Raw genomic sequence first — 15221 nt, 5'->3', positions numbered from 1 at the left:
AGCAAACCAGCTGACCAAAGTGCTGTACATTAAAATTAAAAATGTAAATTAAAGTATCAGGGACAGGACTGAAATGGTCAAAAAGTTCATTAAAAGCAAAGAATAAAAAGAAAATAGCATAAAATAAAATAAGGGACAAAAATTTGAATTAGACAAGGGTTTGAAATAAAACAGAAAACATTTAAAGACAACATAGTAAATGAGTTAACAAAGGACTGCATAAAAAGCCTCATAAGAAATTGTTTGCGCATTGAACCTTTAGGAATACAATGAGTTTCATGGACAGAATTTGAGTTTTATTTAAATAAACCAAATACATCTATATATAATTTTATAATGTTTTTTTTTTTTATTTTTGTTTTTTCACTCCTTCGTCCCCTGGTTGAAGCAACTGTGTCACCCAGGCCAGCCTTGGCAGACTTTGTTACAGCTCTCTACCACCCACCATTATCCTTCTGCCCTTCCCTCTGCTGTCCTAACAATATGCCGCAATGTCATATGATCACCTTTTATGAATCAAATTTGCACATTCAAAGAATTCTTAACTCTAATATAGAAATGTTTGTCCATTTCATACCACATATAGAGCTTTATGGTCTTAAGAGGTTACTGCACAAATACAGATTTAGATACTGAGGTAATATAATAATACCATAATACTCTTTTGTTCCATAAATATTTTCTCACACAAAACATTGTTCCTTAGTTGCCTCTTATTTAGCAAAACATTCATTTAGGTGATTTTAGCAAAACATTTGCATTCAGAAGCTGAAGTGTTTTTCCGTCTGTCCTTTAATGCCCTGAGCACCTGTCATCAATTCCAGAACATGTTTCTGAACAGCAGAAGGATTCTTCAATTCAGACTGCTTTGGTCCTCATCAAACGTTCAAGTTTGCTTGAGCCGAGCCTTTCTGGCCTCCTAAAAAAGTTTTTGGCAGTTCAAATCCAGTCGTCTTTATGAAACCTGAGGCTTTTGCAGTGATGGCAAGTGATGTCATCAGAAGTGACTTCTGTGGACATCTTCTGCCAGTGTAATGATGTCTCACTGTTTGCAGAGGTCCTGCAAAGTGTGACTGAGAGACAGACAGTCTGCTTGACTTACATCAAGCCTTATTGATCTCTTTCGCTTTCTCTCTGCAGCCTGCGAGCTCATGACACAAGGCATCCTGGCGCTGGTCACCTCTACAGGCTGTGCGTCAGCCAGCGCCCTGCAGTCCCTAACGGACGCCATGCACATCCCGCACCTCTACGTCCAGCGGAATGGAGACGGCTCGCCACGCACCGCCTGCCAGTTCAACCCTAGCCCCAATGGAGAACGTTACACCCTGGCGGCCCGCCCGCCCGTCCGGCTGAACGACGTCATGCTAACCTTGGTGGGAGAACTACGGTGGCAGAAGTTCATCATCTTCTATGATAGCGAATATGGTGAGTATGATATACTGTAATTTGGGGGAATTACTCCACAGTTGGGGCTCTATTTTCCAATTGATGGAAAATCAGTAAATTTTGATTCCAGGAGTCCAGATAATATTAATAAGTGGGGTGGCCTGTCATTAGGTCATTGGAGGTGTGACCACCGTGTAAGCTGTTTGAAGGAGGCCCTGCATAGATGCATGAGAAACCACATCAATGGTTGAAGCAGTAGTGTTTGAGGCACTCTGAACTCACTGTGTCACTGTGGTTGAGCAAGCACTTAATAAATGCATGTCTGAAACCCTGGAGACCTGGGTTCAAGACCGGGCAAGGTGACTTCTTCGCACTGTGCATAGTGATAGCCATTTCGGGTGAGTACGTAAAAAAGACGTAAATAATGCGGGTCACAATAGTCTCTGTCTCTTTGACGCAGACATAGCCCCAAAATTGGGAATGCGTGTACTAGGGGTGCAATGGTACTCAGTAAAATAAAGAACCCCTGCAAAAAAACAAAACAAAATTGATCCTTTAACAGACTGTGGTGCTACCCAGACACACCCTTTCACACCCTGTTGTAACTGGAGCTGAGCTGGAAGTGACGCATGAAGAACAACAATCCAGCATGGCTGATTGTGAGAACTAGCAGTGGAGCCGAGAGACAAAATTTTGAAAAAGCACAGTCGAGTGACTTGAAAACATAACCTGTAACAGTTTGGGTCCGTGTGTCCAGGTTGAAGTAGTTTCAGGGGGAGCGTGAAGAGAAGGATGCAAACCACGATGAAAAACACTGTCACGCAGATGCTGGGCGATATGCTGTCACAATCCTCTGCAAAACGACAACTGTCTATCGAAAATGAACAAACCTACCGAGAAAATTCAGGAACATAACATACGCACAAAACATGTTCAGAAAACGAAGCGAAACCGTAGGTTTAGAACAGAAATCGTGTAAATAATGTGAAGTTTAAAAGGTGTGCCTCTCCATTAAAGCCCAGGCTGACTGACTCTCAGAACAGGTGCTAATGGCCACCATATAAGGCAGAATTGGTTTGGGCCAGTGCAGCGGTAAAACTGCTTATGTTAACCTCCATTTTTCAGTGGCTTCTGTGGAAACTTGTTTAGTTTTCTGCGGTCATGGATGTGCTGTTCCCCCCTTTTGTAGACATCATGTGCCAACTTCCACCTCACCCCCTTCTGCTTCAGTGGTCCTGACTGGTGTGGGCGTATTACACAAGAAGCAGAGGCGCATTTATTCAAATTAAGTCCTTTGTTGAACGTTGTAGGCAGCAGATGGGCTGTGGTTGGGCCACAGCACTGGCCACAGTCTGACAGCGAGATGATGATGATTTAGAAGGGACCTTGGAGAGCCTCCCTTCTCCTCGCCCCTTCCCATTAATGCCCTCACTTACTCTGATTGTCATGTGACAAAATTTAATCTTCTCCTGGAGAGAGAGAAGCATCTACTGGATATACTCTTTTTTTTTTGTTGTTGTTTTGAAGAGAACTTCGAAAAGTTGGTTTGAGATTGGGTCACTGAAGGTCAAATCTTATTCATCCAATTTACTCTCAGTCACTCATTACTTATCTGCTGTGATTCAGACCTTGAAAGGACAGAGACCAAGCCATGTCAGTAAAAGTAAACCAGTCTGTGGGCCTAACTTTCACAACACATTTACAGACAAAACCAAACATGCAAATGATTCTAGTAGACAAGTGAATCAGACCCACTTGTGTGGAATCCAATCTTAGCACTCTGATGAGGTATGGATATAAGAGTTTTAAAATGTCACAGAAGGATGTAACCTGTGGAGCTGACAACGTCACTGCGCATTACCAAACATTACACCGTCATTTAATTCACCCTGGTTGAAATAAAAAAAGATGAAAAGAAGACCTTCCCCTCCCATCTGTTCCTCAGATTTAACTCCATCCCCAACCCCTCCACAGTGATTAGAAGCCTGGTGTTTGATTTATAAGGGTCTCACCTGCCTGTGGGATATCTGGGATATAGGGGTATTGCCAGGTTATGAGTCTGTGATGTGGAGGCTTTGGGGTATAGACGACGTTTCGAGGGCGGAGGAGAAACAACAACAGTTCTCGCTATTGATTTCCCACAGCCAACTGATCTGCTGTATGCGACACACAGGGGTGGGGGGCGATCGGCGTACTATAACTTACAGCCATACATCAAAACATCAACTCAAGCTCCCATTTTAATCACACCAGAATGAGAGAGAGAGAGAGAGAGAGAGAGATGTCTGTCAGGCGAGATGACTCACTCTGGCACCCCAAGTTCGGGAAGTGGAAACAACAGAACTTCTAAACCATTTGGTGCACCTAAAGACTTTTGTTAGAAACTGTAGCCTTTCTACTTTTCTGACCCTTGTAAATACTCTCTATATGCAAAGTTTAAGACATTTGGGAGAATCTTGTATACTCAACGTTGCTCTTGGTCTGTTATGGCATTATGCACAACCTCACACAGATTGGTTTCTTAGTCATCATCCTCAACAACAGAGCAGAACATTGGACCCAAGAACTGGGAAGAATCGCTTGGAGTTTTAACTCTGGAACTGCTGGTTTCAGACCTGACACCAAGCTCAGGCCTGTCAAAATAAGAAAGATATGACCAAAAAAAAAAACACACCCACACACAAATTGGTTCCATTATGGCCCCTCTGTTTGAAGTGTTGGTGTACTGTACTGTAACTATGTCCAAACCGCAACTTTTTATTTTTTATTTTTTATTTTTTTAGATGATGGCATGTTGAGCCTGCATTTAAGGAAATCCACACAGATCCTACCCCCTTGATTACAGCCATTCACAGGGCAGATGATTATTGACATGCATCATCACATAATGACGTACCCATCGCCCTGCACGACCCGGGTATCAGATTTGCACTCTGTTTTGTTCCCTGCTGCGCTGACTGCAGCGCCAGCGTCTGTGCTGTCTCAATGAATCACCGGCAATAAAACCGGGATTGTTTACTGTAGCAGCTATTGCCCGTTGCCCAGATATTAATTTCAGCCTCTGAGTTTTTAAATAAGTGGAAGAGTCCTCTGTCTGAGACATATTTCATTTAGATGGAGAGGAAAATTGTCAAGACGAAAAATGCTGAATCATCTCTGGCAACTCTTCACCCACAGACGCTCTTTCCGGTTATTCAGATGTAATTAAGATATTGTCGTGCTGTTTGTGCAAGTAGAACAGCTTGACATACAAAGTTCCTAATCAAGTATTTGAACTTTATATGACTTTACTAAAAACATGCATGTACATAGAAGAATATTTACATTGAGGCTGGTTTTACTTTTATTAAATGCCATTTACTGTATGTTGATTACACAGACTGTGATATCTTGATTAGTTTTTTGTCTTTATGTTTTTTAATGTATTAGTGTATTAAATTTACCTGACATTTAAATTTGTCCTTTTGAAAAATGTAGTCTGAAACTATTTCATTTAACACCAAGTTATTTTGTTTAGTATCACGCAGCTCTATCTGGTGCTACTTCCTAATATGACTGAATTCTGAAAATCCCATACAACTTAACATTTGTGTTTATTTATTTATTTGATGTTATTTCATCAAATTTATTTTGAATATTTAAACACTGCAGCACAGCACACTGTGACAATGAAATGTGTCCTCTACTTTTAACCCATCACCCTGAGTGAGCAGTGGGCAGCCATGACAGGTAACATGGAGCAGTGTGTGGGGACGGTGCTTTGCTCAGTGGCACCTCAGTGGCACCTTGGCAAGTCGGGATTCGAACCGGCAACCTTCTGATTACCACTGCTCCATTAATCAATATTGATGTATCTAGGCATTCTGAAAATCCTAAAATTATTTATTTCAATACACGATTTGGTCAGTGTCCTTACCAAACCAGACCTCTACCAAATCTTGCATGCCACGTTTGGTTCAAAGACCTAAATGTCTTACTTTTGCCATCACATGTGCCTTCTTGCAGATGACATTTTTGTTTCCAGCTAATGGTCATCCATTACATGGACTTACATTTACATTTACATTTAAGGCATTTGGCAGACGTCCTTATCCAGAGCGACTTACAACGTTACCATTGATGAATAGATCAATTCTGGTTCACTAGGACCCCCAACTCTGAATACAATCCCTCTACCCACTCCGCTGTAGATTCTGTACACAAGTTCAACAACAAGAAATTTACAAGTTAATCTAAATATTCTTTAAAGAGGAAGGTCTTGAGCTGCCGTTTGAAGGTGCTCAGAGAGTAAGCTTTTCTGACCTTGAGGGGAAGTTCATTCCACCAACGAGGGGCCAAGACAGAGAAGAGTCTAGATGAGCGTCTTCCTTTTACCTTCAGAGATGGAGGGACCAGGTGAGCAGTACTGTAGACTTGTGAAGCACTTGGCCTTTGAACAGTAACCTCCATCTCAGCATCTGAACACATGAATTCATTTGTTGTCTGGGTTGAGGCTCTGTGCCCCTGTGGCACAACAGCCACTTTATTGACAGATCCTGACGTACGACATTTTCTTTTCTTTTACTTTGCTCTGGACTAAAGTGGTTGCGTATTATTTATTGGTTAGAGTCCTGTGATTTAAGAGCATGCATAATAAAGACCTAGTGCAAACAATGTTAATTTGCAAGTCGTTTGAAAAAAAAAACAGATCTCTCTGCTTCAGGGACTTCTTTGCCAGTCAGTTGTTCTCTCCTGTATACCGACAGATGAACCTCAAGTGCCTCACTGTGTAGTGTTTCTGTGATGGTTCTCACATTCTTCTTCATTGTCCTTGAAGTACCAACCCATTTCTATAGACCATTACTAGCATCTTCATTTCAAATTTCTCAATGTAGATAGTTTCTTTATTTATATTCAGACATTGTACTCACTATATTTAATTGACATTGCTCTAATTGTACAGTACAGGCCAAAAGTTTGGACACACCAAACTGTGTTGGGTTTATTTCCATGACCATTTACATTGGTAGACAGGGTGGTAGTAGCCTAGTGGGTAACACACTCGCCTATGAACCAGAAGACCCGGGTTCGAATCCCACTTACTACCATTGTGTCCCTGAGCAAGACACTTAACCCTAAATTGCTCCAGGGAGACTGTCCCTGTAACTACTGATTGTAAGTCGCTCTGGATAAGGGCGTCTGATAAATGCTGTAAATGTAAATGTAAATGGTAGATTCTCACTGAAAGCATCAGAACTATGAATGAACACATGTGGAGTTATGTACTTAACAAAAATGTGAAATAACTGAAAACATGTTTTATATTCTAGTTTCTTCAAAATAGCCGCCCTTTGCTCTGATTACACTCTTGGCATTCTCTCGATGAGCTTCATTTCAGGTTGTCATCTGAAATGGTTTTCCAACCATCTTGAAGGAGTTCCCAGAGGTGTTTAGCACTTGTTGGCCCCTTTGCCTTCACTCTGCGGTCCAGCTCACCCCAAACCATCTCGATTGGGTTCAGGTCTGGTGACTGTGGAGGTCTCCACTTTTTGTTAAGTACATAACTCCACATGTGTCCAAACGTTTGGCCTGTACTGTACCTATACATAAACCGGAGAAAATATCATTTTTAGGCTTTAATATTGTTATTATTATTTATTAACTATTTGCAATGTGTGTTGGTATGCATGCATAACATGTTCCATAATTTTAACCATTGCTTATTTATCAGGTCTGGTACTGCACTGCCTTACATATATTTTGATCGAATGGCTGGTGTGAGTCCATGAAGAGTCTGTGTCTCTGATTTAATTAAATGCGAACGGATGCATCAGTCCTGATCGAAAACCACTTCAAATGACACCCCTCAGTCCCCATCATGTTAAATTCTTAATAGGAATTAAGTTATTTTCAGAATCCATTAAAAAAATACATCAGGACAGCTCATACATATTTATGGCAGCATTAACAGAGAAAAGATTAGACAATGGTGCAGTGGATGGCCTAGCGGGTAAGGAAACAGACCCATAACATTGGGTCTTAGTGCGTAACATTTTGTCTGTAGTATTTTGTGTTTGTCTCAGTACGCTTCTTTAATTTTTTCTTTTTTTTCTTTTCTTTTCTTTTCTTTTCTTTTTTTTGCCAGTATGGCAAGTATGCGTCCTGCTACTCTGGAATATTTAATGGTTTGACATCAGAAACAACACCCTGCTTCACACATATGTAGCTCAGGCACACATCCTAAAAGCCATCTACAATCAGTAATCTTCAAGCCATGCTTGTGCACTATAAAACCTAACGGCAGCGGTTTTCAAACTGCTGCTAATAGCTAGTGAACTGGTGTATCTAGAGCTACACTAGCGAACAAGCCCCATGCTTTGCGCGTAGAACTGCACTTAGTCGCAGTTTGAAGATAGAGCCCATTGAGTGTGGTTTAACCAGTTTTTTTACTCTTTCAGAATTTCTAGACATGTGTTGTAAAGCAAACAGACAACAACATCCCAGATACTGTGTGCTTGAAGTTAAAGCTCTGCAGATGAGAATGAGAAGAACCTGTTCCGTTTGTGTAGTGTGGGTGAGACCGGAATTAGTAGCAGACAGCATTATCATCATCATCATCATCCACAGATAATCATAATGTCAGTGCTTTGGGTAACCTTTGCAGTGCTAACCTGTACAACATGCCCATCCCATGCCCCATCTGGTCGGTTTGCATCCGGTCACCAGTGCTTCGATTTCCTAAAATCTGAATCTCAGGCTCCTTTAGACAATAATTGATTGCTAGGGCAGATTGCATTCAGTGATATTGTCATCAAACCTGTCACCTAGGTGATGGGTGACCTAGTTTACCAGGCTTATGCTAGATCCATTCATGTCTGACAGCTGTGATCCGATATGTGTTTTATGCTTTATGTAGTCGTAAATACTGTTTTCCTCCTGTTTCAGCGCAGCCTTGCGAGGAAAAAATAAAATAAAATAACACAGACAGCGCCACGTTCGCAGACAGCACCACGTTCACAGACAGCGCCACGTTCGCAGACAGCGCACATCCCTTCTGCGCAGCCAGATGTGCTGCAATATACTATCAGCATGTGCAGATCAACATTTCACACGTTGTTGAAAGATCTTGTAGCATATATCGGCATGCATATGTGCCCTTCTCGCAAGTCTGGATAAAAGAAACCTGTCTCTCAGCTTTCATTAATACTGTGTTGTGCGAACAGATGAGTCTATTGAAAAAATAATAATAATGTAGGGATCAAAACCAAGGCACGAAAACCAACTGAAACGGCCCTACTTTATGAATCACAGTGTCTCTGTTGTCTCTAATTAAGCTTTCAAAAGTTTGCATGATATTGTGAGGACACCTGCAGCTTTAATATTTGGCTTGTTGTGAGGGTACATGTATGTGTGTATATATGGTTTTATTCCATGCTTACAAAGAGCCTTTGATGTTCTGTCTCATTGTGGCTCCTAATTGGCCAGGGATCTTCACTGAAGGAGCTGTAGAAAGGGGCTTGTGAGTTAATGACTCCTGCATATCCTTAAACCCCCACAATGCCATGGTGGGCAGCCGTTGATGGGCTTTGAGTGTGAGAAAGGGAAGGCAAGTGGGCAAGATGGAGCTCTGAGATAATGGTGGTGTGACCCTTCCCTCTGTAATAATATCTGTTACACCGCCAGGGGCCATGGAATGAGGCATGAAGTGGGATGGGGGGTGGTACAATCTCGAACTAATGCTCTCCGTCAAGGCCCTGATGGCTGCCAAAGGGCTTGGGCTAATCAGCCATCTTTCTCCGTGTCCCTTTCCCGCCCGCCGCATATCCATCACTCTTGTCCTTCCCGCTCCGTCTTGCTTTCTCTTTTCATTTTCGTTCTCAGAGTGGCTGTCACTGTCTTCGTCCCTTGCCCCCTCCCCATCCCTCTCTCCAGCCCTTTCATCTCCTCCACGAGTCTACTGACGCTCCGGAGACCGCGTTCCTTCACCACACAGTTTCATCTCGCACACGGAATAATGCGATCTGACGCGGGAGGGTGATCTGAGGAGGGATAGACCTTGTGTGGACCGGGGTCATTTCAGAGATTGATCCTTCTGTTTATTTAGCTCATCGAAGGGCGGACTGAGGCAGAAACAAATATAAACCGAATGCAGTTTGATGTTTGTCTGTTTTAGGTGCTGTGTTGGACAGCCTGCAACATTTCACCCTGCTAAATGTGAACTTCACAATTCACTGCGGTAAAGCTAAACTTATTCTTGATTAAATAACGATCAAAATTTTGACGTACCTCCAGTCCACTTTTTTGCTTAGAGCAGTATGCATTTTATATATGCATATGTTGTATTTACATATATAGTATGTATACAAATAAACAAAACAATATAACATTATAAATGGTTGAAATAATTAGTGATTTGTATTTAACTCAACCAATCAGGTGGTGTTTTTCATGGTAATACTAGTCTTTAAGGCTTTGTAGCATTTAAAAACGGAACTACCTTTTTCAATGTTTCACCCTTTTTACAAAATGTTGTAACAAAAAAGAACCATAAAATTGTGGAGCACAGTAATTACATAAGACATATACAAAAAATAATTTTAAAGAGTCTATAGCAGAACTGCTAGATTGAAGATTACAACAAGTTTCGGGGCAGTGGTGGCCCCGAAAGGAAACGGACCCGTAATCAGAAGGTTGCCAGTTTGAATCCCGAGACGCCAAGGTGCCACTGAGCAGGGTACCATCCCCACACACTACTCCCCGGGCACCTGTCATGGCTACCCACTGCTCACCAATGGGTTTTGTTGTGCACAGTGTGCTGTGCTGTGTTTGACACTGACAATGACATTTTTTTTGTTGTTGTTTTTGGTGTATAGCCCATAATGAGGAAGAAATTTGGGCTCTTTCCAACTTTAATACACAAAACGGACTGGGTAGTTCATCGTCAACAACACGGTTCCACATGATTTGTTTGATTTAGGCATTTCTATATAAAAACATACAAACATACAACTTGCTTTGGTATGAGGTCACTGTTTCTAAGGTCACAGCAAATATGGAGAGGAGCATTGAACACACTGCAGTGTCGCTGCTCTTTTTGTATGAGATGCAAAGCGAAGTGATAAATAGTGCAGCCAAGCGCCAGCCCGTGTGTCGGGAAATTAAATGCACTTCACTTCGGGTTCATTCACGTGCTTCTTAAACAGCTGCTGGTCAGCAGAATTGCCCCTGCTCGGAGTAAGCGGGGCATTCTGAAATCACTCGGTCGCAGCCTTGGCCGCGTCCCCTTCGCTTCGCCCCTCTCCTTGCGCTCAGCTTGTGAGTGAGGAGCCGAATTGATGAATGGCACTATTCCTCCCGGCTCGTGGGGTTCCAGGTATTTGCCTGTGAAAGTGAGGCGTGTTCCGGCCAAAGCATCTAAATGGCATTCAGATGCTTCAGCAGGGGTGAATTGTGGCCATCCTCTCAGACACAACGAGATTACTGGGAATGCCGTAATGAGCAAGGGAAGGAGGTCTGTTTCTCATCCCAGATGACTCTTTGCTTTTTTGGCCATACCTAGGGCTCAATTGGTTTCGGGTTTCATTGTGGCAGCTGTTATTATTGCCGCCACCCCCACCTCCTTCCTTCTGTGCCCCATTAGGAGGTGCGACGGGTGGCGGAGCAAATCCGACTGAGCCGTCACTAACGGTACACTTATAAAAAGTTGAGTGTTCATGCACGGTGAGCTGTGTGGTGTTAATCCGCTTGATTAACACCACACCATGTTTCGTGTCGAGCAACTGTCAATCCCCCGCTTTTCTGCTCTCCCGTGATGACTCACTTTACATCTCGCCTAGAAAGACAACAGCCTTTGTACGTGTTGACCGAAAAAAAGTGCAGATCTGATGAAGATCTGGACCAGGTAAATGCGCTATTAATATGTGCAAATAACCTATGGAGATGAAGGAAGGCCAATCAGTTGCATGGGAGAGTACTACCGAGTGCACTTAGACGGCACATGAACCTGAAACGGAATGAGTGGATTCAGCAGTAATTGGAAAACTCACGAAGACATGGTTGTCTGGAGCGAGTCGAAATGAAGCGAATGGCAAATGTGCGGAGACCGCGCAAAGTATGATGGGAATTTACTTGTTGGTCGCCCATCCATGCCCTAGAGAGTCGTGACTGTGTCAGCCCTACTTTGTGCATGGAGGTTCACCACTTCCGTCGGAGCGGGTCGAAGGCGTGCTGAGACGGCACTTGTGGGGAGGGCGATATAATAGACTTTCAGCTGAAGATGAGCTTCTTTGTCTTTCAACTCATGCACCACGCTGAATACTTAATGACTCTCTACTGTACTGTTTTATTTGCAAACAGAGTGTGTAATCTGTACAAACCGATGGTATTGCCAGAGCATATCAAGCACAGTGTTTGGTGTCACTAAAAGGAAATTATTTTTTGTTTAGTGCCACCAACAATTTAGAGTTTTATTAGTTTCTTGGTCTCTTGAAAGCATTACGTCAGTTCTACACATGCGGTGAGCTCCACGGATTGCATGAGTTGAGCGTCAGGCGGATAAGGGCAGATGGTGACTGGCCGTCATCTCCCTGCAGGTCTGGGAAAGGTCTGCTGAAACGCGGCCATTGCTCATCACTAAGGTTCAAGGGTAAACAAGATCAGAGAGCACGTTTGTGGTAGTTGTCACACTAGTTTGACTTGGCTGTAGATCTGGAAGGATGGCTGGACATGGCGAGGAAGCAGGACGCATACGCAAAACTTAATACGTATTGAACAGGACAGGGGAGACATCAAGTATCAATGACCCGACCGAGAACAGACACGGCAGGGCCGGTCCAAATCCTGGACCCGGAGTTGCCCCTTCCGGACCGGATCATGACAGTAGTCACCTCATAATGCCCCCAAAATGAAACGAATTGCAGAATTGAGAAGAGGGTTCTTGAGAGGTTGGCCATCCATTAACATCTGACCCCCTAGTTGACCCACGTTTGATTGATTTTATGGGTCTCAACAGCTGGGCTTCATGGTCAATGTTATGGTCAGCCAAATAATTAACATGAAGCTTTTTTGGTTACACTGTTGTTTGAAGGGAGGTGACCTTAATTCAGCAAAGCAATAATTCTTAATTGTACCATTAAATGAGTTACCCAGTGCCAGGACTATATGGTATTCCACTCCGATTATAGTCACCATTTTACTGTTAATAATAATGATTTATTTGATTGACCTCGCCTCCATAATCGGCAATTCAGCTGTTGGCATTGTTGCTAGGCAACACAAGTTCAGTCATCAGTCAGGTGTCAGACATTTGTCTGTTTACATGATGAACAGTCATCAAAGTGCCTATAATGCCCCTTAGCCAATCACAACACAAGGCTGGAGCTGATTGCAATAAGTAATGAATGCCAATACATTATTCATGTGTCTGTGGGAAGGAAATTGCAGTATGAAGTGAAGAGTAGCTTATGTTTGCTCATATGCGATAAGCATCATTCACTTGAACGCATTTTCATGCACACCTCCTCTCATTTAATTTTCAACATGTTCACATTTTAATCAACTAAATATGCATAATATTAGGAGGAAACACATCACATTCCCAGACACTGGACATGCATTGAATAAGAATTACAAAATCTAAAGAAAGTCAGACTTCTATGTTAATAATGAAAATAATTGGAACCATATGATTGCATATGTTTGAAAATTATGAATGAAAGTGTGATAACATGCACTGCTAATTTGTCTTTGAAGTATTTTTATCAGAGTTTGTGCTAAATTTGAAGGGTTTTCTAATAGTTTTCCAGCAGCTTAGAACCAAGAACTAAGACTAAATGTTTTGCAAGACTGCCATGGATACACTTTGCATTCACATTCAAAAATATGTGTTGTGGTATATCTGAACCGATGTAAACCATAGTCATTTTACAACTGTGCACAACTACCATTGCCAGATTGTCGACTGCATGGGCAGGTTTTGTGTCTAGCTCAACATTCTGGGCCAGGTGTACAGTAGAGCATGATGATTCCATGCTCATCAACCATCAATTAATGCTCATGTCCTGTGGAAGACACCACTCTGGGATGAAAAGGATTCTGAATAGTTTGTGTTTACACCAGTTTGATGGCTTTTTGATGCTCGATTATTGAATAATAATATGATAATGAGTGCATGTGTATGGTTGGGAGCTTAGAAAGATGCAGAGCTTGTTGAATACATGTGCATGGGAGAAATAAGCTGATCAGTTTCATCCTGATCAAAAGAAAAATAAACGAGACTGTCTTGTTTTAACCAATAATCATTCAGCCCCTGATCCCGCGGGCATGTTGAGTGCCATGACATCTCATGAAGATGTCATCTAAGCAATGAAAGATTTGGAGCTGCAGGAGAGATGAACGTGAGCGAGTCTGATGATATGTTTGCCTGAGGTGGGGTGCCAGCAGGGGGCTTAGACTGCGAACCACCCAACCACGAATAAAATCGGTGGCTGTGATAAAAGGTTTAGTACTGATGCAGGGCAATAAGAGGGGGGTCTTTGGATTGGCACCCTGAAGGGTGTGTTTAACAATGAAATGATACAGAAAACAAAAAAAAAAATCTGAACCCGCTCCCCACCTAGTGAAGGAATGCTGGTTGGCGGTATTTCTGTTGTCACACCTGCTCCCGTGTGACGCTTTGAAAATGCTAATCTGTGTTTCAGGACAGGGTACAATGAGCCATGAGGGCCATGGGTTACAGTGATTTTGTTCGGATACCAGCATGATTAAATGCACAAATTTTCTAAACATTTAAGCCAGTGCTATTTTGGATGATTGCATAGCAAAATACCAGCAGTATTAGCATACAAAGTATCTCTTGGGACATCAATCAGACCCACCAGGAATTGTAAAATCACGCAAATGCTGCAGTAAGTGTTTGCAATTTTCCAAAATTTCCCTACAAAATTGGATACAAGACGTCGTTCAGCTACCTGGTTGGAGAGTAATGTGCCTTGTCTGAATGCTTTTTTTTTCTCTGTGAAAAACTATTGGAGAAAACTATTTGCATAAAAGTGTTAAGAAATAATTTTGCACACAAGATTTTTTAATTTTTTTTTACTTGTCTGCAACAGTCACCCAAATATCAGTAATATCCCATTAGACCTTATCAGTATGTTGTCAGTATTTCAAAGGATATGAACCAAATGGAGTTTTTACTTCTGGCTCAAAATGAGGCACTAAACATTTCTAACAACTATTAACATCAATAAAATTACATCAATCCTAAATTAGTGCCTTATACGTGTTTCTTTTTTTATTTTGCAGACATGTTGCTATTATGTTTATTAGTAAACAATGCATTTGCATATTATTGTATTTTATTAGTTTAAAAGCCCTTTTTGTTTAAATTGTGAAAATTTATTCATTTATAATTTGCATACTATGTGACAATCGCTGTTTTTTTTCACTAACTTCCATTTGGATGAAAGCATGATTCTGCATTGGCAGTCATGGCACAAAAGCCTTTGAGTAACCTTGGAATACAATTGTACTTTAAAGGGTTCCTCTAGTCTTTTTAGTCTTGAAATCCTTGCTTAAAGCTCATGATTTCACTGGCATTTGAGGAGATTTAAGCATATCATGAAGCAGATTGTGTAACTTTGATTTATGTCTCATCTTATGACCTAATGATTTATGCAAAGCTTTATGGTCTACTAGTCTGTACGTTCTTGACATTCTGTAGACATTCTTCAAACTAACGTCCAACGGGAGAGGTCTGGATTTTTTTTTTCCCCTCTTAACTTAAACACTTCTTCACAGACGTTTCCAGACCTGTGGGGTTTTGTTGCGGGTTCAGCTTTCATTGATGGCATCCTAAT

General features: G+C 41.8%; 1 protein-coding gene and 1 long non-coding RNA gene across 3 annotated transcripts in view; one reads left to right on the top strand and one right to left on the bottom strand.

Moving 5' to 3' along the window:
• The window catches only part of grid1b (glutamate receptor, ionotropic, delta 1b), a 231555-nt gene that overhangs the window by 115600 nt on the left and 100734 nt on the right, over positions 1 to 15221 (top strand). For both annotated transcript variants that reach the window (XM_028969607.1, XM_028969606.1), the window contains exon 3: positions 1141 to 1425. In XM_028969607.1, the coding sequence (XP_028825440.1) occupies positions 1141 to 1425 (285 nt within the window). The remainder of the gene's footprint in view (positions 1 to 1140; positions 1426 to 15221) is intronic.
• The window catches only part of LOC114784315 (uncharacterized), a 94708-nt gene that overhangs the window by 4803 nt on the left and 74684 nt on the right, over positions 1 to 15221 (bottom strand). The window lies entirely within an intron of this gene.

This window comes from Denticeps clupeoides, chromosome 2 (assembly GCF_900700375.1).
Source record: "Denticeps clupeoides chromosome 2, fDenClu1.1, whole genome shotgun sequence".
In the NCBI taxonomy this organism is placed as follows: domain Eukaryota; kingdom Metazoa; phylum Chordata; class Actinopteri; order Clupeiformes; family Denticipitidae; genus Denticeps; species Denticeps clupeoides.
This window is presented reverse-complemented; position numbering and strand designations above follow the sequence as displayed.